The sequence below is a fragment of the Hydra vulgaris genome, chromosome 08 (genome assembly GCF_038396675.1).
Source record: "Hydra vulgaris chromosome 08, alternate assembly HydraT2T_AEP".
Lineage (NCBI taxonomy): Eukaryota > Metazoa > Cnidaria > Hydrozoa > Anthoathecata > Hydridae > Hydra > Hydra vulgaris.
In genome coordinates, this window is record NC_088927.1 from 13,972,501 (window position 1) to 13,998,017 (window position 25,517).

Here is a 25,517-nt window from a genome sequence, read left to right on the forward strand (position 1 = left end):
GTGATAGACTTAGTGGATGGCGTTTAGATCTTTCTGAATATCGAACAGCAAAATTTTGCAGCAGAAGCACTTTTCTGATGTCTCTTTACAAATTCCAAACTTGGTGCACTTTGAAAACAGAGTATCAAACTATGCTACCCAGGAGTTGCTTAACTAAACCACTACTGTAATACACAAATTTTACCTTACACTATTGGTGCAATTAGAGACATAATTTGTGAGTGTCAAATATGCTGTGAGCTCAAACCAAAGTTTCAACCCCCATCAAGTCAACTTTATTGTAGAGCAACAAATAAAATTTACAAATGTATAACATCTTCCCTAAACAAACCCAGCAAACCATACATTGGTTTATCATTCTTGTGGAAGGGATCATTTTTCTCAACATGTGTTTAACTTAACTATACCAAAACTAAACTTAATAGACTTTCTTATCATAAATAAATTGTAAACCTGTAAAGAACAGTTATAAAATAAATTAATATTAACTTTCAAAATTAATAACATAATAATCACACTAATATTTTGGGTAAAAAAAGTGTGAGAACAACAGACATTTAAAAAAGTATTTTTTGTTAACTTTTAAATAAATAACCTTGCTATGCTTGAATAAATTTGAGGAAAAATAAATTGTAAAAAGATGAATGAATTTATTTTTAAAAAAACCTGTCAAACTTGAAAAAGCAAGTAAATACAATAGATAAACTATGACCTTATAATGAACGAATAATTCATATTTATAACATATATAATGTTAACACATGTGCAGGAACTTTGTTGTTTTATGTGAAGGGCATATAAAAAAAGATTTATTAGCAATCATTTAAAAACAAAAAAATTTTAAAATGCAACCATGTTCTTAAAATATATATGAGAAACTAAAGAACAATTCAACGAAACATATGAGTTAACTTGGTCATTTCTAAAAAGAACTCCTACTTACAACAACACAACAAAAAATGTTTACTTTTTTTTTATATGAAAAACTAATATTTTACTTTATAAAAATGCTAAAGAGCTACTGAATAAAAAATCATAGCTGATATCCAAATGATGTCACAAAAATAAATTCCTATTCAGCAACCACAAACATAAAGGTTAGATACATGCACTCGTAAAAATAGTTTTTATGTATAGTTTTATATAACTAGTTCCATTTGTATATAATTATTTTAATAGAAAAAATTTTATTTGTATTTCATTTAATAATTGCAATAGCATGAAACTTCAAGTTGTGAAAATCTTGTAGTTTTTTTTCTACATGAATATTATAACAAACATATATATATATATATATATATATATATATATATATATATATATATATATATATATATATATATATATATATATATATATATATATATATATATATATATATATATATATATATATATATATATATATATATATATATATATATATATATATATATATCCTGAATCTTTTAAAGTGTTAGCATGCAAAAATAAATATATGGAAGAAATTCATTATAAAAAAAAGTTCATTATTTATTTATTGCAGTGGTTTCCAGACTGTAAGTCGTGACCCCAGTGAGGTGGCCTGACAATTTTCAAGATCTTCTTTCACATGCTTAAATAATATTGATAAACTGTTATATTAAGATTAATGGTTTTAAAGTATAAAAATGAATGAAATAAATTTTAAACTTATAAAATGATTACCCCTCATTTAATAATACTGATTCGAACATTCTGACTACATACCTAAAATTCAACTTAACCAAGTTTTATTATAAATTTTTATATTAATGAAATTTGCATGTCTGTGATAATGAATCAGCAAGAGACAAGTATTAGAAAAAAGTATATATAATGTTAAATATTTAAAGTATAGCTTTACTTTCATGTTGCAGCAGGAGTTAAAAAGCCATAATGTGTTGTTTGCAACCAAATTATGTCAGTCAAGTCCATGAAGACAAACAAACTGAAATATCATTTTAATACTAAACATCTTAACAATGCAGGCAAAACTGTTTAGTATTTAGTATGATTTTAGTGGCCAGTGCCAACAGCTAAATATAGCAGCCATTGAAGCTTCATATTTGGTGGCAGAATAGCCGCAGCCAAGAAACTTACTGTTGCTAGCAATTAAAACATTGTTAAAGTTATGCTAGGATGTAGGTCTAAAATTCAGTGTCTGGTTATAAATGCTTCATCGATTGTCATCTGAACTCACTGTATGGTTCATTGAGAGTGTTTAATCTTCGTGATAAATTAAAAACATTTTTAATAAAAAATTTAAACCACTCTTTGAAGCACTTATTGGCAAAACCCCAATTTCATAAATTGATTATTTGGTAGACATCTTTGCAATCTTTAACAAATTGATTTTATTGCTTCAAGGCTAAATTCAGCATGCATTTGTCACATCAACTTTATCAAACAATATTGGATGAAAATAAATTTTACATGCTGTCAAACTTATTTGCTTTCTTTGAGTGAAATGAAATTTAACATGAAACAATGAAAAGAATAATATTTTTCTGTTAATAAACACTTTAAAAATCTCAAAGAAGAAATTTTAAGATATTTTCCAAAATTTACCTTACAAATCATTTGCATTTGCTAGAAGTTTATTTACCATCAGAGTTGATAATGTTCCTGAAAGTGCACAAGAGGAGTTTATTGAACTCATTACTAATGATGCAGCAAGAAATGATTTCTCTTCAATGTCTACTAACCAACTTTAGATCTAAAGTATTTGCAGTCCTATACTGTTCTTTCTCAGATCATTTTGTGCCTGCTTCTACCTTTTCTAATTTTATTATTAGAATTACTTAATGTTTTTTTCATTGTAAATATTTGGCCTTCTATTTCAATTTCAATAAAAGTGATTGTTTTAACAAATCAATTGATTGTTAAATTAAATGAAACCATTATTATTATCAAAGTAGATTCCTTGGTAAATATTTTTCTTTTTATTTTATCAATAAAATATGTTATCATTAGGTGTAGTTATTAGTACAACAAAAAATTAGGCATTATACATGAAACTACACTATGTAAGGAGTAATTTTTAACAATTACTAGTGAAAATGCATAATAACTTCATTGCATCTGTGGTGCAGTGATTTGAGTTTTCAGAATCAAGAGGTCTGAGATTTGATGTTGGCTCTGACCAGACAAACAACATTGGTAAGGAATTTGGTGTAAACTTCCTAGTTAAAATGCTCTTCCATTGTGTTTCGTGATAAGACTCTTAGTTCTTCTTGGAGCAACTTAACAACTAAAAAAAAAGTCATCTTAGGTGAATTGTTATGTGGACTTTCCAAGTAAAGTGAAACTTCAAATTATTAGCTTATTCTTCTGTAGACAAAAGGTGGCAAATTTTTGTATTTTTATCAACAATTATGATTGTAGATTAAAAGGATCTTCGCTGCTATGATCTACTGTATTACTAAAATAAACATCCCATTCATCAATTATTTTTGACATTTAACACGTTATTCTCTTTTTTCAATATGTTTATTCAATATGCAAGTAAATGGGCTGCCTTGTAGTTTTAAACAAGCTTATTTATAAGCTTAGTTATAATATCATATGGATGCCTAATGTAAAGCTTCCAGTTCTTTTTTTTGCTAACAGCTTTGTCTCAGTTGTTTCTGCCATTGGTTCATACTGTTACTTATTTAGTTTCGTTGTTTCTGTCATTGGTTCCAACTGTTTTTTATTTTTATATAACTATTTTATATTTCTAAATTTTTTAGACACATTTCCTGAAATATTTCTAAATTTTGATTTCACAATGGTTTGGATATTTAAGTATATTACCACAAAGAATTTTTGTAATTGACGGTATTTCTGAGGCCAATTTCAATGAATACCACGCCTAATGTTATTTGTAATTGTTATAAAAATTGCAAAAACCTGATTCAAAGCATAATATATCAGTTATTCCATTATTGTATCTTTTTCCAAACCTATAATACTTTCTTATTTTCTGTTGAAAAAAGTAGCAAAGTTTTACAAACCTATATTTGAAAAATGAAACAATCATCCAAGCTTTTAGATGCGTATATATGAACTGCTTCTATCTTGTTTAATGAAAAATTCCAAAGATAATTTATTGTTGAATTAATTAAAGACAAGTACAAAAACAACCCTGATGTAAAGGCAACTTTGTATCATAAAATTAGTCAATTACTGGGAGATTACTTGTTTACTAGTTTATGATTTATTTATTAGTTTGTTACTTGTTCCAATATTTTTTATTTTAATCAGTAGCTAAATTCAGTTACAAAATTATTAGCAAAGTATTTTCTAGCGAAGAAAATAAAAACATTTTTTTACACTAGAGAAGATTTATTTTTGTTTAAACACAAATTTAATTCATTTTAATTCAAAGTTATCCAATCAAAATTTAAATTGCCCAAGTTTTAATTTAAAGTTGTGTAACTTTACACGCAAAGAATTTGCTGCAAAGGTTTCTAGTTTTTAAGCTTTTTAATATTTTTAAGATGTTGAAAATTGAAGAAGATCAACCACAAAAAATAGCTGAATTATATGTTGAACTTTTCTATAAAAAATTAATTAAGAATAACTAGTTAAACAGAAAATATAGAATTTGGACCCCCCCCCCCCTACTTCTAACAACATACCTTTGTGAAAATAGGCTTTTCAAGCTTGTTGGTTTTCAAATCTATGTACAGAAGTACACTTGTTGCAGAAGTACACTTGTTGCAGAAGTACACTTGTTGCAGAAGATGATCTGTGTTGTGATCTTGGAAAGACTGCTCCAAGAATTTCTGATTTGGCTAGAAAAAAACCAATGTAGAAAAAAACCAATGCAGACACTTTTTATGTTTTCCGACATTTTTGTTGTTATAATTAATATTAATCAATTTTTTTGCTTTCTTCAACTTGATTTTCTTTTCAAATTTTATTAACTAAAGCCTCAACTTTTAAGTTAATAGCTTCAGTTGTGTGTGACTCTTAATTGTATAATGCATATTGCAAAATGCTCACTTAAAATATTATTAAGTTTACATTATTTGAGGTGAGCATTGTGCAATGTACATTATATAAGCCTTCCCGGGAAGCGCGTGCGGTCGCACGCCTTGTTTGTCCACACTTTGTTTAGACAACTTGACCACCTTTTTATATAGTTTTAAGAATTTGCGGCAAAATAAAACTTTTTATATAGTTTTAAGAATATCAACTTTTGATTTGTCATTCAATTATGCAAAGTCATTCATTCAAAACGTTAAAGAAACTTTTATTTTGAATTAATAACCTTGCTATGCTCGAATAAATTTGAGAAAAAATAAAAAAAATGAATTTAAAAAAAAAATAATGATATTTTAAAATAAAACTTGTTAAACTTAAAATAATGAACGTATATACGAGATACATATTTTTACATATATTTAATTTTTTATGCTGACACTTTAAGAGATTTAGGTCAGGAACTATATGCTATTGTAAAGCAAAGATAGGTCAGCTTTTGCATTGGCATTGTATGTATGTATGAAACCATTACTTGCTTATATATCAGCAAAGCAATTCTCCAGAGCAGACTCCAAACAGACAGACGTCTGTTTATTACTGCTTGGAACCATTGTAAAAAGGTTTTGTCTAACGCCAAAGCCCGCTATTCTTAGGTCATGAAATCTCATATTTCATCACAAAAATTAGGCTCTTGTGACTTCTGGAGAATCTTTAATAGTATCAATAATAAAGGCAAATCTGTAATTCCACCTCTCTTGTATGGTTCAGACTTTGTCACCTTACCTAAAGACAAAGCTGAATTGTTTGCTAAGAACTTTTCATCAATATCATCTCTTGATTCCACTAGTTGCGTTCTACCTGATATAGCCGTCAAACAGGTTGATTCATTGCTTGGCATTCGTATCACTGTATCTTCTGCATCTAAAGTGTTATTGTCTTGCAGAAGTGTTCTTCGGAGCTGTTGTTTATACTTTCAAAACTACTCAACAAGCGCTTATCAGAGTCTTATTTTCTAGCCTGCTAGAAAGCAGCATCTGTTATTCCTATTTTCAAAAATTCTGGAGAGCGGTCTGATTCGTCTAACTACCGTCCCATTAGTCTTCTTCCTATCATAAGCAAGGTTTTTGAACCTTTAATTAACAAACACTAAATCTCTCATCTTGAATCTAATAATTTACTTTCTGATCATCAATATGGATTTTGATCTTCTCATTCTGCAGCTGATTTTCAAACAGTAATAACCAATAGGTTTTATTGTGCATTAGATAAAGGTGGAGAGGTTAAGGCCATCGCTCTAGACATTTCTAAAGCTTTTGATAAAATTTGGCATCCTGGTCTTCGCCATAAGCTTTCTTCTTACCATGTATCTGGTAACATCTTTAAGATTATTGAATCCTTCCTTTCCAATCGCAGTATAAAAGTTGTCCTCGATGGACAGCATTCTTCTTCTTATTCTGTAACTTCAGGGGTTCCTCAAGGTTCTATCCTTGGCCCTATACTCTTTTTAATTTACATTAATGATCTTTCAGATATTCTCACATCCAAGGTGGCATTGTTCGCTGATGATACTACCATTTATTCTTGTCACGATAAGAAGCCAACACTCTCTGACTGCTTGGAGGGGACATTTGAGCTTTAAAAGGATCTCACTTCTGCTATAGCATGGAGCTCACAGTGGCTGGTGAATTTTAATTCAGATATAACTCAATTTTTTTCAGCCAATTGTTATCGCAATAATTTAGATCTTCCTATATTTATGAATGGTAATGTACTCGATGAGTCATCCACTCTTTATCTTTTAGGATTAACTCTTACTTCCGATTTTTCTTGGAAACCATATATCAAATCTGTTGCAAAATTAGCATCTGCTAAGGTTGCATCTCTTTATCGAGCTCGACACTTTCTTACTTCGAATTCTATTCTCTATCTCTTTAAATCTCAAATCTGGCCTTGTATAGAATACTGTTGCCATATCTGGGAGGGATCTTCTAATGATGTCCTTTCTCTTTTAGACAAGGTGCAAAAATGCATTGTAACTTAGTTGGACCTGCTCTTGCAGCCAACCTCCAAGCATTATCACATCGTCATAATGTTGCTTCTCTTTCTCTTTTCTACAAATATTATAATGTAACTACTAAAATTCAATCTCGTGTTACTCATCATTCATTTAAGTCTCATCCTTTTTCTGTGACTGTTCCATAAAAGCTTATTCGTCTAGCTTTTTTCCTTGAACATTTCTTTCATTCGTTTCATCCAGTTCTTTGGGATTTGTTTCTTTCATTTTGCTTTCCTATTCATGTAATTTGAAATCCTTTAAGTTGTCTGTCAATCGTTATCTTGCTCTAGAATTTTTTTCTTTTCTCTTCCAGTAACTTCCAACTCTAATTAGTAGTTGCTTGCAGTCTTGTTGGAAGTGAAGATCTTTTTTTTTTAAAAAAAATGTATGTATGTATGTATTTAGATTTAAATTTTTATACTTTTAAACTATTTTTTAATAACAACGGTCTTGATTATGTTTAGAAAATATCAGATGAAATGCACAATTTTATGTTACAATTAACCAAAAAAGTTGTTGTTGGATTGGTAGGTGGATCAGATCTGGAAAAGATAAAAGAGCAGATGGGAGGAGAAAGATGTCAGGCATTTTTAATACAAACTTGTATTTTTGTTGACATAGTTGTTATTTTTAATCCAGTAGTTATTTTTTTTAATATTGAATTTAATCAGATAAAAGTAAAATTTTAAATCTTACTATGTAAACTATCCTCATGTGGGGTTGACTAAACTTGACAGCTGTGACTAAAATTTTTTTTCGAACCTGACCCTTGTCGATAGTAAGTGACCTGGGTCCCGGCCTCGACTAAAAATGAGACTTTTTTCAAACCATGCCCCGGCTAAACTATAAGATTTAGCAGGGGTTGATAGCCGGGGCCAGAACAAAATTTATAATACTTTATATATTATAATTTTAAGCTTACATTTACTATTTATTAAATACTGGCATATATTTATATATTTTCAAACTTTAATTTACTTCCAACAAGATTGCAAGCAACCACTATAAAGTTATGAGTTACTTTAAAATAGAGAATAAGTAAAAATACTAGGAAATGGTTAACTGAAGAATTTAAAAGTTGTAGGTTGTATATAAAAGGAAAACATGAAGATGGCTAATAGTTATAAGGTTTCTTGATGTGCAAGGAAAAAAACTGGATTAATAAAAGTTTTTATAGCATGAAAGGACAGATACAGTAAAAGGATGCAACTTGTTGAATAAGAAACAAGCAAGAATGAGTTTTAGTTTATCGTAATAGAGATGATAGCTTGTTTGAGCATTGACTATGATTGTATTTGTAGAAAAAAGAAAGAAATGTAATCTTACAACAATGGGAGAGTAGCTCAAGCTTGGCAGATAAAGCAGGTCTAATTTATTATAATTTTTTTAAAATGTTAATGTTAACTCCCCAAAGTTGAAAACGCCATTACATATGAGGAGGCTACTTAGTTATGGTTAAAACCCTCTCTCAACTATATAATTCTGAAACACAAACCTTGACAACCAAGGCCACTGCGCAGAGAAACAAGTTGAGCACGGTACTACCAGAGATGTGGTGGGGATTGAACTAGGTACCTCTTTCTTATGGCGCAAGTGCTCTACCACTACACCACAACCACATTACATTTACAATGTGCTTTTAGACTTAGTCTGAGAGTAAGAGGGTTGTTATTCATCAATATAGGAATACCAACATTATTGCAATATTCATTTGCAGTAAATTAATGAGTTTTGTTATCTAACAAAAATTGCAGATTTTAAGTCCAGAGTTTAAATCCATAAGCCACAGCAAGCCTTAGGCTGTTACAGTAGAGAGATCAGATTAAAAATCAGCTGCTTGTTTTAAGCAATCAAAAAGTGAAGCTTTTTTGTCGAGACAAGAGTATAAAGTAGAGTCGTCAACAAATAGAGCCATTTTAGATGTTAAATTTTCATGAAGATTGATATTGTAGATAAGAAACAATACGGGAGCAAAGATTTAAGGGTACCACAAGATACCTTGTGGTACCCTTAAAGTTACTTGAAATAAGGAAGAGTGTTGGCCTTCAAGAATAACTTTATTACTGCAGTTAGTAAGAAATAATTTATTAATCTCAAAACCTTTATATAAAGAAACTAATAACAGAGTGAAGACTAATCGTAGGATAGTCAAAGAGAGGTCAAAGTGTTTTCTATAGTTTTGAAAAATTGGAACCACTTATTTAGCACTTTTTAAAAATTAAACATTAAATATATAATTAATACGATTAAATGTTAGACTTACTTTGGTTGATGACATTGTTGAGACTAACCAAAAGTTTCTAGAACCTAACATTTGATATAAGATATAAGATTTAGTAAACTGAGAATAATAGAGCCTTACATCAGATGGGACCTTTTTACATTGGCTTCTTGGAATAATAAAAAGGTATTTGTTCCTAAAAGATGTTTTTGTAAAAAAAAAGAAATAAATGATCGATAAAGCAACTGCTCAAGATGGTGTAAAATATGGAGTAGAATGAGGTTTGACTTAAAATTGAAGAGTAGGAATAAAAGCTTCCAAACTTTTAGTCCAGAAGGAATACATATTATGGACATAAACATAAATGCTTGCTATTTATTTAGATGCTGGCATACAAATCCTTACATATTTATATAAACTTTAGTATTTATATGGTGTAGTATTTGCTGAAAGAGAAGATGATGATGATGACAGGGTTGGCAAAAACCTGGGTTTTTGAGCAAAAATCCAACCCAACTGGGATTTTAGGTGGTTTATTGGGTTTTTGGGTTTTTACTAAAGTTTGGTATAAATCTTTAGTAACAAAGTTTGATAAGTTATTTAAAAGCTATTTTTCATGTTTTAAAGTTATATTGTCTTATAAAAAAGCCTAATTAATAATTAGATTGCATTTTTTTCTAATATAAAGCTATTTTTAAATTGAGTTATCTTTCTAGTTAAATTTAAAATATAAGTAGATTATAGATCTTCATTTGACATTAATATGTCAAAGTATCAATCAGAGGGAAGAAATTAGGCTAGTGGGTGGAATGAAGTGACCATATTAAGTGATCAACCAAATTGAGTAATATGTAATTATTGCAAAGAAAGCATAATTAAAAAAGTAGAGAGAGACTAAGATCCATTTTGATAAATCCAGAAGAAAGAAAAAGGATGCGCTAATGATTCCGCAGAAGTATTTAGCGATATCAGTTTTAGAGTCAAGGCCATCTACATCTGCAGCATCAAACAAGTCTAACCAGTCGGAAAATAATGATCAAGATCGTTTAAGCTTTATTAGTGATTCTTCTTATTTGTCAATTATTCATTCAACTGCAATGACAATGCAATGGCAAACATCCATTTCTAAATTTGTTACTACAACAACAAGTAATCAAAAGAATGAGCTGGATTTGCAAATTGCAAGGTTTTTTTTTTCAATAAATATACCATTTAACATAGTAGAAAATTTTGACTTGGCTACCAAGCTGCTTAAAATATTTATACCTGAGTGTGAGCCCCCAAATAGAAAACAGATATCTTCAGAGCTCTTAGTAAAGGTAAATGAAGGAGTAATCAATATAATGAAAGATGATCTTGATGATGATTTTGATGTTACTCTAATTCAAGATGGAGTACAGTAATGATTTCATAATTGCTCATAGTATCCAAGACAATACAAAGATGATATTTTAAAGAGGTTTTCAAAAAGCAATGGTTTCATATCATTTTCTGGCCAACTTAAAAGATCAAAAATATAACTAAAAATAATAAAGGTAACTGTAAAATTGTAAAAAAAAAATTATAGACTTGCATCTGATCAAATTAAAATAAATACAAATAAAAATTTTCTTTTAAGTTTACTACCCTTATTATTATTTTGAATAAAAGAAATAATCTTTAGGATGTATAAATGTTTATGCAGCCCCAGCCAAACCCGGCCCCAGCTATATTTTATCAAACCCGGCCCCATCCCGGTCAAATATCAACCCCAGTCATTTACTACTTGTCGAATGGTCAATGTGGCAGGAGTTACTAAAGGCATGAGGTCTTCTCTTTTTGTTAGCTTTTAACACTTAGCTGTTTTAAAAGCAAATACAGAAATTAGTTTTATAGTATACATATTTTTAATATTATCTACATAAAAATATAGAGAATTATTTCTAAAAAAAATTTGAAATTAATACTGTTTTCAGAAATATTAGTTTTTTGAAATTTGTTAATAAAAATTGTTCTATAAAAAATTCAAAAAAATTTGAAAAGTCTAAATTTTAAATACAAGTTTTGATAGTTAAGCATATTGGATCAGGAATTAGTAAGGAGTTTAAATCAGGAATTAGTGTAAAGGAAGGATCAATTACAAGATTGTGAAATGCCAGGATTTAGATCTGAATTAACTTCTCTTCCAACATCATAAAATGTATTTTCAAAGATTTTTAGGGCTAAAAAGAAAAGTTTCTGTTGACCAGCCTTGCATCCTTTCTGACATGCTGACACCCTTGCACCCTTTTTTCTTATAGGTGACATAGATGTAATCTTGTGTTAAATTGTTTCTTCCAATGACGAGCATTAGATCTTCTTGACTGTACTCATGGATTTTTACTTGATCCTCCTTGGTAATTGGTATGCAACTTTTTTTATTACCTCTCGATGAGGGTACAGCTCTAAAACTCAGTTTAATGGCTCTGAGACTGGCTGGTAATAAAGTTTCCTAAACTCTATGATAGCTGTCAAAGAAGCTGATTCCATCAATAGTTTAAAATACCAGAGTAATGACAGTGCCGTATTGCAGATGGAAAGTGTTCTTGTTAGTGCTTTTGGTGAGCATTGTCGAGACAACATAAGGAGCTTTCTTTTATAACTTAAGATTAATTGGCAGAAATAAGACAACTATATAACTAATTGCTTCGAATGTCATACATTGTCTATGATTGAATTAAGTTCTTTATTAGTTTTAGACAGTACCTAAAAATATTGATAAAAAGAAAATCATCATTACCAACAAATTATTTCAATATATTCTATTTATAATAATATAAAACCTATACCTTATATACCTACTTCCTTTTTGTGAAATTAATTAGAATTTCGTTTTATAGTGTTGATTGCAAACTATCTTTTGATTTGCAAAGACTACAATAATCTCTTACTCAAACAGTTCACTTTGTGTCTCTTTTTTTTTCATACATCCCAATTACTTATCTTCACTACTTAATTTGTGTTGCATCTCTAACCTTAGCTTGTGCACTTTTTCTCCTTGTTCTCTTGTTCAGGTGATTTAAAATAATAAAGTAATTTATGATCATGGCGTGATCTCACTAAAACTTTTCTGGTACTTCTTTATCTTTGACTTCTTTTTACTGCCTTAATTCTAACAGGGATTCATTTTGTGATTTTCTTTGTTATTGTCCTTAGGTTGTGGTCAACTAAATTGCTCTACTTTAATTATCTTGTGGGTTCAGACAGACATGGAAGCTATATCATGAAACTTTGAGTTGTGAAAATCACATAGCTTTATTTTCTGCATTTATATATATATATATATATATATATATTTATATATATATATATATATATATATATATATATATATATATATATATATATATATATATATATATATATATATATATATATATATATATATATATATATATATATATATATATAAAATTAAGTTAACATAACTCAGAGTTTCATAACTTAACAACAAAAAAATATATGTTAAAAATACTGTGGAGCATCTACTTTAATTGCAATAAAGTTATTGATCATATGACGTCATGATGATTTTTATGACAACATTGAAAAGATGACACTGAACCTTTTTAACCAAAAATTGTGCAGTTTATGTTTGATGGAGAAATATCATATTATTTCATCACCTTGACTTTATTAAACATGAGAAATAAAAAATGTATAAATGACATAATGAAAATAAGTATATGATAAATATTCCTAAAAAAACAGAACAATAAATTTCTGATGCCTTTTTTGATAAAACACCGCATAAAAGCAAAATTAATAAACGATTTTCTATTAATATATATATATATATATATATATAGTAAAAAAAACTAAATAATTATAACACTTGATTTATTTAATATTTAATATTAATCTTGCCCTTTCGTGGAAAATTTTAGACCAGGCTGAACTGTTTAAACCTGGTGGTAAGTCATGTAATTTATGCTTGATGGAAAAATATTGTATAATTTCATCCCCATTGCCTTTACTAAATAAGCGAAACGAACTTGCGTCTAAGTGTCGCCATGAAAACAAATATATGATAAATAACTTTAATGTCATGAAAAAAGACACTCCACTGTACTTTTAATATATATTTTTTTTGTCATTGTTTTTTTTGAGATTTGTAACATCTGATGATCGCTATTTGCGTAAAACTCTGAGTAATGTTTTAAATAAATCGAGTGTTATAATTATTTAGTTTTTTTTACTATATATTGCTCTACTTTGGTATTGAGCACTCTTTAACAAGAAATATTTACACAATTACTACAATATATATATATATATATATATATATATATATATATATATATATATATATATATATATATATATATATATATATATATATATATATATATATATATATATATATATATATATATATATGTTTTGACTATTTTATAGTCATCTTCAGTTGGGTTAACAAAACTTATTTAATTTTATATACAAATATTATAAGGTAATAAAATATAAATTAAATATTGATTAAAAATTTTATTACCTTATAATATTTGTATATAAAATTAAATAAGTTTTTTTAACCCAACTGAAGATGAATATAAAATAGTCAAAACATGTATTGTAATTTTATTTGTTAAAAAAAATGGTTTGTATATATATATGTATATATACAGAGCTCGTTATTAGGAAAAATGAGATTGGCAATTTTTTGCTGGCTTCAAACTATAAGAGGTTGACAGGTTGGCAAAAATTATTACTCACAAAAGTTTTACTATAAAACATAGAAAACGATATCAGCAGTTTTTTGCTGGCCTCAAACACTTTAGATCGGCAGTTAGATGTGCATTGCTGAATGCTGACCCTAATTCCAAGGACTTTATATAATAAATTAAAAACATAAATAAATTTATGTTTATATATATATAAATGTATTTATATAAACATAAATTTATTTACACATGTTCATATATATGTATATATGTGTGTGTTTGTATGTATATATGTGTGTGTGTGTGTGTGTGTGTATATATATATATATATATGTATATATGTATATATATATATAATATATAATATGCGTATATATATATATCATTAGGCATGACAGATTTCGATTATGTTTTTGCTGAAAATGGCTTAGTTGCTTATAAAGGTGGTGAATTAATATATGTTCAAGTAAGGAAACATGTTAATACAATTTATTTGTTAACATTTGTTTTGTATTTGAAGATAAAACAAACTAGCTTGCCAATGCTTCCTATATATTAGGGTATATCATGTTTTAGTCAAAATTTAAATTTTAAAAATATTGAATAGCACTATTGGATTCCAATGTATTTAGGTTTGGGGAATTCAGTTCTGATTTTATTTTTGAAAAATATTATATTTATTTATTTAATTTTATTTAAATAAAACGATTTTTATTAAGTTTTAAAGTTATGATTTTAATAATTAATATTTTTTAATTAATTTTTTAAATATTTTGATTTAAATTTTCTCTTTTAAATAATATTTTTATTTAAAAGTCTTCTCTTTTTGGTTGCTTAGAACAAGCAGCTGATTTTGTATCTGATCTCACTTCTGTAACAGATTGGGACTCACAGTGGCTTGTAAATTTTAACTCCAACAAAACAAAAATTTTAACTCTAACCAAGCAAAACTCGGTTATTTACTATAAACAACTATTGCAGTAATGCTGATGTGAATCCTCTTCTTTATGTCTTCTTGGATTATTGTTTACTTCTGACTTTTCATGGAAACCATATATACAATCTATTGCTAAGTTAGCATCTGCTAAGGTTGCTTCTCTTTATCATGCTCACTATTTTCCTGTATGGAAAACTGTTGTTATTTTTGGGCTGGTTCTTCTAATGATGCTCTTTCTCTTCTAGACAAGGTCCAAAAATGAATTGTGAATATAGTTGGACCCGCTCTTTTCTACAAATACTATCATGGTTGGTGCTCAAAGAAGCTATCATCTCTAGTTCCATCAACTAAAACTCATTCTCGCTTGACTCTTCATTTAGAAAAGTCTCATTTTTTTACTGTATCTTTCCCTGTATGCTCTAAAAACTTTTTTAGAGCATGCAGGGATTCTTCTAGTTTTCTTCCCTGCCCTCAACCCTTTGGAGCTCTCTCCCATCTTCATGTTTTTCTAACTCATACAACCTACAACTTTTCAAGTCTTCTGTCAACTGTTTCCTTGCTCTTTAACTTAATTTTTTGTTTTCTTGTAACAGCCAACTTAATAGTGGTTATTTGCAGTCTTGTTGGGAGTGAATCAGAATAAATAAAATAAAAAAATTAATTTTTAGACAAATAAAAATACAAAGTAAAATGTTATAAAGTCAAAACAAACCATTTGTAATATGACAAATAAAAAAAACATTGACCTCCCTATTGCCAACATTATGTTGGTAGCAAATAATCTCTGTTCTGAGTTTGGAAAAATCCCACCAGGATTTATTTTTTAGATAAGGTTTAGAGGCTTCTTTAATCATATTAACTTGCTTTTGCAAAAGTGGAAATAGCTTTAAAAGATAAGAAATCCATTTAGTGTCTAATTTTATAAGAACATTGGAAGATAAATTTGCGTCTTCCAAGTTTTCAGCTGCCTTAAGATCTCTGCATTCTCAGGTTTAAGATTCTCAGATTATATATTATAAAGAAGCTAACACCTTATTTTTTTGCTTCAAAACAATAATCTTGAGACAATCCACCCCATTAAATAGCTGCTGCTTCAGGATTAAGTTTTTCTTTTAATATTGTAGGTGGGTGCATATTTGGCTTTTACGGCACCAAGTAAAAATCTGTAACTTTTTTTATAGCATGCTTGGTGTAAGGATGTGTTTTGTCAACTTTTTTTTTAGATTTTTATATCAACTCAGACTATTTTAAAAGTAGAATGTTTAAAATTTTTTTTTTCTTTGGCGAACATTTTAAATAATTAAATTGCTATTAAAAACTGGAAGTACATTGGAAGGCATCTTGATTTATTTTTTTACCATATTCATTTAATTTTTTGCATTTATTTTTTATCTTCCTGCAGAATTTTATTGAAAAATATTTACACTCTCATACTCTATTTTCGCACTCCCTGGAGGTACCCAATATTATGTTTTCCTACTTTAACAAGAACAGCAAGTTAATGATGAAGTTCTATTACAAAACTGCCGTTTGCCAAATGGGATTTTCTCAAGTTGGTTGCAGTTTTCTTAAGCAATCCTTATAAAATTTTGTTACTTAAATGGGGATAACTTTTTAAAAAATCATTTGTTTTTTATGAAATTTTCTACTTCATAAAACTAGTTCAAAGCTCTTTTCATTGATATATAATAGTTGAATATATAAACAGTTAGAATATTTTACATTGAATAATTGCATTCAAATACATCCATGAGACTAAACTGTCAGTGCCCATCTAAATCCTCACTCATAATACTAAAAGGCTTGAAAATGGAAATTTCTATCAAAGTAACTTAGGAAAATAGTTTACTAGCTTTTTCGCACAATATAACTTCAATTCAAACATCACTGCAAACAATTGTGTAATGTTGAAAATTCAGTTTGGAAGAATTTTCTAAGACCTTCAAGGTATTTGAATAGCAACTGATACCTATATACATAAATATTTTTATTATTATAAAGCAATTAAAAAACAATTTGTTAAACAATTTTTTAAATAGTTAACATAAATAGTCATTTATGGAAAAAACAAAATTTTTTTCGAAAAAGAAAATTTTTCCAGTAACAAGAGTTAAATTATAAAATTTAACTCAGACTTTACAAATAGATAGGAAAAGTTACATACTAAAAAATAAAACAATTATTTGTATGATATACTCTATTATATTTTTTTAATTGAGTTTTTTTTTATAGTATGTTACTATAATAACATTTTACTATAAATTAATGTTTTTTTATAAATAAATATTTAATATATTTGTAATATATACTATATACAACATATTAATTATATATAGTAATTAAATGTAGTAAATAATAGTTAAATTTGTTTTTGTAATAAATATAACTTTTTCTCCTAAATTATTTAGTTATATCTAAAGTTTTTTTTTAGAGTTTTCTAAAGCATTATGGCGAAGAAAAATCTCAGCAGATTATCAACTTTTGTTTAGAATATATGTCAAAATTGACCCTGCCATGTAAAAGGTTAGATAAAAATTTATTTTCAATTTGAAAAATATTTAAAATTAATTAATAAGTACAAAAGTTTACTAATTTTAAATAAAGTTTTCTTTTTTTTTTTACGATGTGCAAATTTTTTTTAGAGGTACGTTTATTGAGTACAGAAATGGACTTATTAATGTGTGTCCAGTTGGAAGAAGTTGTTCTCAGGAAGAAAGAAATCAGTTTAATAAATATGACCAGGTTTAATATAACTTCATTTGTTATATGTTATTTAATATATAGTTTTTCCTATAAGTATGGGGCCTAAATAAAAACACTCATTTTAGTAATTCATGTTTAAATTAAAATTATATTTGATATTACTTTTTTATACTGTCTGGATACTAATTATGTCAGATATATCAAAATATTGAAAGCCTTTTCCCTACCAAAATATGATGTATTCATATTGGATTTTTGAAAAATGCATTCTTCCTTAATTTACTGTTTCTAAAAAAATTGAGATCATTCTTTGTATCTTTACATAAAAAATTAGTTTAAATAAGGCTCTACATTTTTTTATTAACATGAATATTGTTTGTGTGTGTATATGTGTATATATATATATATATATATATATATATATATATATATATATATATATATATATATATATATATATATATATATATATATATATATATATATGCAGTAGTGGTGTAGTGGTAAAGTGCTCGTTTCATAAGCGAGAGGTTCCGAGTTCGATCCCCACCATGTCCCTGGTAGTACTGCGCTCAACTTGTTTCTCCGCGCAGCGGCCTTGTTTGTCAAAGTTCGTGTTTCGGAGTTATAGAGTTGAGAGAGGGTTATAACCACTATTAAGTAGCCACCTCATCTGTAGTGGCCTTTTTGGCCTTGAGGAGGTGAATAACAAAAAAAAAACAAATATATATATATATATATATATAAAACTGCATGTATGTGCTATATATATAATCTTCCATCAATAATAAACATGCAAAATTAATAAGACAAACTTTTGTATTAATTTTGCATGTTAATTTTTTGATGGAACACAGTTTGGTTATAAAATCAAAAATAGAACACCTGTTTAAGAAAGAAGTTTTGTGTACTTGTTTGAAAATGTTTAGATAAAATATGTGATAATTTACAGAAATATTTTTAGTTAATACAGCATATCAACAACAATAATCAAGTTTGAGGATACCAAGTGTGAAATATATATATATGCGAAGAAATCATTTTTGTTATTGTTGCTTTTTTATACAAAAAACATTCAGATCAATATTTTTTAATTCACAATCAAAAAATTTCTAATCATATAAAAAATCAGATTATTTTCTTTAATGTTTAAAATAAACATTTATTCCTTTTTAGTATTTTTAACAGGGGAAATAATGATAACAGATGAATTTATTTTATATGAAATGGTACCACCTGTATTAATATTTTAAGTAATAATGATGTAAAAGCAACAATAATAATAGTAATAGTAATTGTAATAATGATAATTGGTTATACACACACTTGTAAAGTGTTTTTATAACAAAATGATTTTAAATACATAAGTGTGAGTAATTAGCATGTTTACTTTTTCCTCGATATACATTTACCATTTTTTAATTGTCATTTGTTGGTATAGAGTTTGCAGTTTTTTATTAATTTTTAATATAAAAAAGTTAAATTTTCAATTCTGTTTGCATTGATAGGAGCATTTGATTAGAAAAAAGTTTGCACAAGCAGTAGAAGAAAAGTTTTCTGCTTATGGCCTTCAATGTACAATTGGTGGTGAAATAAGTTTTGATGTGTTTCCTATTGGTTGGGACAAGCGCTGTTGTTTGCAGCATTTAGACATGACAAAAATCAAAGAAATTCATTTTTTCGGTGATAAGGTTCATAAAGTAAGTTTTTTTGTTTAACAATTATATTTTAAAATTTTTTTTAATGTGATCAGCTTTTTGATATAACTGACAGATTTTTGTGCATATATAATATCTTGGAATGTGTGCATGTGCATCATGTTGAGTAAAGAACTTGGAAAGTAATTTAAAAAGTGATCTTCCGTTTTTTTTTTTTTCAATCTTTTTTTTCCTTTAAAATTTTCATTATGATTTAAAAATAAATTTATTCCTAGTAACAATCAGGCTTTAGTTAAAAAGATAATTCTAATTTTTAGGATTAATTAAGTATAAAATAACTAAAAAGTGCATTTGTGACTTTAAATTAAAATTACTTCCCTGAAATGAAAAAAAAGCTCTAAAAAAACTATTCTACCTGTTTTCATTTATTTTGATTTTGTTTTAATCTAAACTGAATTTAAGTAGTTAAGTAAATTTGAAACAAAACCAATAAACAATTAAAACATGTTCAAATTGTGTATTACTTACATTTAATGTTTCATTAAATGTAAATAATTTACTTTATTTTTTTAACTAATAATATTCTAAATTGCTATGTTAAAATATATAAAACTACTATTATATATGTTATATATTCAGCTATTTTGTATAAGGCAGAAGAATTGACCTAAAAGCTTTTCACATGTTAAAAATTTTTGATAATGTCTGGCATGTTGGTTTTTGATGTCTGGCATGTTGGTTTTTGATATAGTTTGACATGTTGGTTTTTTATATTTGGCATATTGGTTTTTGATAATGACTGGCATGTTAGTTTTTGATGAAGTCTGGTGCATTGGTTTTTGATATAGTCTAAAATATTGATATTTGCCATGAGCTCTCTTCATAGGGGTCATCCATAAATGATGTCAGTAAATATAGAGGGGAAATGATGTTTTGTTTGTGGGGAAATTAATATTAAATGCGGGGAATTTGATATTATATTTTATTAAATTAATTATAATATAATATTATAAATTAATATAATAAGTTTCTCAGAGACATTAAATAAATAACAACTACTAACGTAAAATAAAAATTACAATCGTTTTATTAATATATTACCATTTGACTGCGAATCAAATTATGTCAGAAATATTAACTCTTTGTATATAAAATTCACAATCGTTATTCGCTCCCTAGCGGATTATAAAATGTGGCTCAAAGTAAACTCATAAAAGTAAACTCATAAATTTGTCATTTTTTGAAATTAAATTGTCGTTATTTCAAATACGAAACTCTAATTGCTCTCTAGTTGATTGTAAATCGTGATGCAATGCAAACACATAAAGTCTATTGAAAATTCGAAACACTAATTTCTTCCTAGCGGGTGAAGAAACTCTTTTAAAATGTTTGCGCTAACGATGAGCAAAATCATTATTCTGATTGTGATGTAAACAATACTAATAAATCAATATTGAAATATGGATAAAACCGCATTACTTAACTTATTGATGGTCTCGTATGGAAATGCTCATCCCAATAAAAAAAAGGCTAATATCCAAAAAGAAGTCCATAGTATATGGAATTCATTAAAAGAAGAGAAACTGGTGCATAAGGATCTTGAATCAAGAGTAATGTATTTAATCGATTTATTTAATGAAAAGATGATGAAGTTCAAGAGCAAGCAATTATTATTTTGGGCCAATACTCCAAAACAGTCTGCCCCCACGTATACTCCACTTAAATTTGACAAGAATTCCTCACAGTTTGTTGAGCCCACCAATGAGTGATCTGTTATTGATGATCAACAAAGTGCATTAACTTTGAGTTTGTTGACTACAAAAAATCAAAAAAATGCAAGAACAATGTCTCAAGATCGACTCAATTCTGAGATTGCAGCTTTAAATTGTGAAGTTGCTGGACTGAAGACGAGAAAGAGAAGTGGATTCATTGCTGAAGCTGAAGAGGATGATTTGAAAAAGAAAAAGAAGAAACTAGCTCATCTATATAAAGAACTGGCCAAAAAAAAATATGATCAAGCTCAACAAAAGAAAACAAGAGAACTGAAAAAAGCTAGAATGGAGGAAATCTGCTTGGAGCATCCAGAAGTCAAAAATAAACTAAAAATCAGAAAGAAACCTGGTTGACCGTCATTAGAAGTAGATCAACCTCTTCTTTTAAAGGCGATTAAAGACCGCTTGTCCGCTGATGAAAGACGTTGGTCAGAGGTTCTTTGGGAAATGAAAGCTTAGCTATGTTTGTTAATATTGTATTTGTTAGAATTTTACTCTTAATACTTGCACTATTGTAAATATCCTTGAAATGTTAACAACTAATTTCAAGATTTGATTAGAATATAATTTACGAAATAAATCCCGTTTTCTGTAAAAAAGTTAATTATATACAAATATATTTCTTTATTATTTAGAGCATTAAAACTCTCGACGAATTGACATCCGAGATGAACAAAATTGGATTTGCAATCAGCAAGAGCGCCCTCTATACTCATCTACTTCCGAGAAGTTACGGAACATTAGGCAAAAAACACGTCAAAACAGTCCCTGTTAGATTGATCAGTCCTCAGAATGAATCAAATTTAAAACATGTTGACGAACTCTTTTACAGTTCAACTATAAAATATGTGGAAGAAGTTTGTTCTATTTTAGGGCCAGATGAAGTGTGTTTCATTAGCCAAGACGACAAGGCTAGAGTGCCAATTGGAATCACAGCAGCCAAAAAACAGGTGCCATTGTTGATGTATTTGAAGTACCGGGTAACTCTCCCGGACCACGACTGGGTCGTGGCTGCTAAACACAAGCTTATACCATCTGTATACACTGGAATTACAATCAAAAAGATGGTCTCGGAAAAACAGATCCTGTTACTTTTTCTGGACCTACCTACATTGCTGTTCGATCAGGAAAACACGCATCCTCGACCACCTTCGCTCATGGATTAGACTTTCAGCGGCTCTTGGATATCAAAGAATTCAACTCTATTACCAGAGATCCTCAAACTAATATGGTTCAGCCTATCGTTGTGTTTAGCGTCGATGGAGGACCCTACGAAAATCCCAGATACCAGAAACTAATTGAAATCAGGATTCACCATTTCTTGAAGAATAACCTTGGCGCTCTTTTCATCATGACAAACGCTCCAGGCCGCAGTGCATTCAACAGAGCTGAGCGATGAATGGCACCTCGAAGTAAAGAATTATCTGGGGTGATTCTTCCGCACGAACATTACAGAACTCATCATAATTCTCAAGGTAATTACATTGACAAAAGTTAATTTATAAAACAATTAATATAATTTTTAACTTATAATAACCAACATATCATTTTAAATCAGGCAGGACAATAGATGAAAATTTAGAAAAACAGAACTTTGGTTTTGCTGGACAGGCTTTGGCTGATATTTGGCCTGATCTACAAATTGACGGTTATCCAACCATTGCAGAGTGTATTGATCCAGACAAATTAGAGCTAGAGTCAAGGAGGCTTTTATTACAAGATCAACATTGGATTGCCGATCATCTTCGTACAAGTCAATATTTTACTCAAATTGTGAAATGTGAAAATCGTTCTTGTTGTTGGACTATTAGAAGCTCTTACTTTACTCTAATTAGAGCAAGATTTCTCCTGCCACCTGTCCCTGTCAACCAAACGAGAGACGGGCTCAAAGCAGTAGATGTCTCAGAAGAAGCAAAAGAATTGTTTCCATCATCCGTCTTTATGCTCATCGCATCAAACATTGAAAGTATTCTTCCTTGTACTGCCAAAGGAATTCCAATTATGCCATATGATGCGTTTTGTTCATCAATTCAGTCTGGCCTAGCTGATAGAATCTGTAAAAAGTGCAATATCTACTTTGCCTTACAAGTTATAGACAGATTTTTTGGCAGTTATCGCCTTGCAGAAGAGTTCGGAAACTGCTGAATGGTTAGATAAAAATGAAGTTGACACAACGAATTTGATTGTACCTCAAGAATATGATATCCTTTTAGAGCGCAGAGAGCATTCACTACCTATTGTTTCAATCAATGATCACTTCAACAACCCATGGGAAGATTATATTAAAGATATATAATACTATTTGCTTAGTTGATTATTTAATGAGATATCGACTATTATATAATATAATTTGATGAGATCTACTATTATATAAATGTATAATTTAGTCAGAAAAAAATCAATGGTTTTAAGCATTTTTATTATTTTTAAGAGGGGGGGGGGGGAATACACAAAAACTGACATCATATATAACGGGGATAGGCCAAAAATTGACAGTTTGAAAAATTGAGAAAAATTCCTGACATCATTTATGGATGACCCCATACAGTGTATTTAGACTAACTTTTAAAATTAAAACTTTCATTTTTAGTTATTGCTGGGTTTCAAACGGTTTTATTCTTAACCTAGTGTTGTTTCTCATCTATATATATATGATCTTCCTCTTTGTCATACTTCTAAAGTGACTCTATTTGCTAATGGCAATACTTTTAAACTGCTTTTTAATTGGCTGTATACTTTGATCTTCATGAAAATTTATTGCTTTTTGATTGCTTAGAACTAACTGCTGGTCTTACATGTCTAGAATCTTTCTCTGTTACAGTTTGGGGCTCACAGTAGCAGCTGAATTTTTTAACCAAAAAATCTTAATTATTTACTGTTAATGATAATTGCAATATTGTTGATGTTCCAATCTTGATGTATGGAAACTCTTACGGAGTATTGTACCTCCTGTTTCCTTGGTTTATCTTTTACTGCTGACCTCTCATGAAATATATTTAATCCATTACTTCCACGAGAAAACATATTTAGCTGGTGCCAGAGCTGGCACCTGGTAAGGCTGCTAATTTTTATTTTACTTTCCTTTTTCTGACCTGATTCCATTCTCTACTTCAGTAAATCTCTAATCTTGTGTAGAATACTGTTGTCATATATGGGTTCGCTTGATATCTTTCTTCTTTTGTTCAAGGTCCAAAAATGAATTGTAAATGTTATTAGACCTACTATAGTTAAAAAGTTTGAGCATCTTTCCCATCGTCATAAGGTAGCATTGCTGTATTGTAGCAGCGTTGTAAAGTTGCATCTCTTTCACTTTTTTTTACAAATTTAACTGTGGTTGCTGCTCAAACGAGCTGCCATCTTATGTTCCATCTACCAAAACACAATTTAATGTGACTCCGCCATTTAGTAAAGTTGCGACATTTATGCGTAACTGTTTTTCTATTTATCCAGTTTTTTGAAGTTTTTAATTTTCAGTTTCCTCGAACATTTTCAATTTGGAATATTCTCTTGTCTTCATGTTTTACTGACTTAGCAATTTAGTGATTGCTTGCAAACTTGTTACTTAGCAAATCAGTGATTGGTTGCAGCCTTGTTGGAAATAAATTTGTTATATATATTTAAGAAATATGCATGAAAGTTAAAACCTGCCTGAAAATGACTGTAAAAGTTAACTTATGGATCTTGTCAAAAAGAAAAAAAGGAAACACACAGCCCAAATATGGTTACAGCAAATCATAAATTAATTAGTCATTAATTTATTAACACTGTGTTAGTTTCTTATATTAATTAGAGATTAACACAGGAAGAGATTATAATCAGGTTAGAAAATAGTTTAGAAGCACTATTAAGTATAATTTTATTTGATGAATCAATGAGTGTTGGGGTACATCAAAATCAGTGAGTGTTGGCATGACATCAAAATCAGTGAGTGTTGGCATGACATCAAAATAAGTGAGTGTTGGCATGACATCAAAATAAGTAATATCAACAGTATTGTAATTATTTTTATTAGTAAACTATTGAGTTCTGTTTAGGTTAATTTAGTAGCTACTGTGAAGGCCAAGTTGTAAAATTTATGCTGTAAAATTATTATTTCTCTTATTTTTATTATTAATCAAGTTAAAAACTTAGTTTCAATAAAATACAATGCAAAAATGACTTATCGCTGCATGATATGTTATATATGTGTCATTTATGTGTTATATATTTAAAGTGTATATCATGTTTCTAGGGAGGCAATGATCATGAAATATATACAGACGAACGTGTTATTGGTCACCAAGTAACAAATGCTAATGATACAATGGAGCAATTGAGGAGCTTGTTTTTCTAATAAATAATATTTATATTTGAATATTTGTATAACATTTATATTTATTCCCAGTTTTAGGCAATTTAATTTTATAGTATTAAAGGATATTTTTGATAATTTTGCACAAAATGTTGTATTACTGAATAAAATTTATAACTGTTACTCATGCTGTTATTTATCACGTTAACAAAACTGTTGTTCTTTTA

General features: G+C 28.5%; 1 protein-coding gene across 1 annotated transcript in view; it reads left to right on the forward strand.

The window, feature by feature from the left end:
• Positions 1 to 25,517, forward strand: part of LOC100208165 (uncharacterized) — a 27,691-nt gene extending 2,174 nt beyond the window's left edge. The window contains exons 2-7 of the mRNA XM_065803128.1: positions 7,491 to 7,605; positions 14,319 to 14,395; positions 17,298 to 17,389; positions 17,509 to 17,608; positions 19,078 to 19,269; positions 25,231 to 25,517. Coding sequence (XP_065659200.1) covers positions 7,491 to 7,605; positions 14,319 to 14,395; positions 17,298 to 17,389; positions 17,509 to 17,608; positions 19,078 to 19,269; positions 25,231 to 25,332 — 678 coding nt within the window. The 3' untranslated portion in view covers positions 25,333 to 25,517. The remainder of the gene's footprint in view (positions 1 to 7,490; positions 7,606 to 14,318; positions 14,396 to 17,297; positions 17,390 to 17,508; positions 17,609 to 19,077; positions 19,270 to 25,230) is intronic.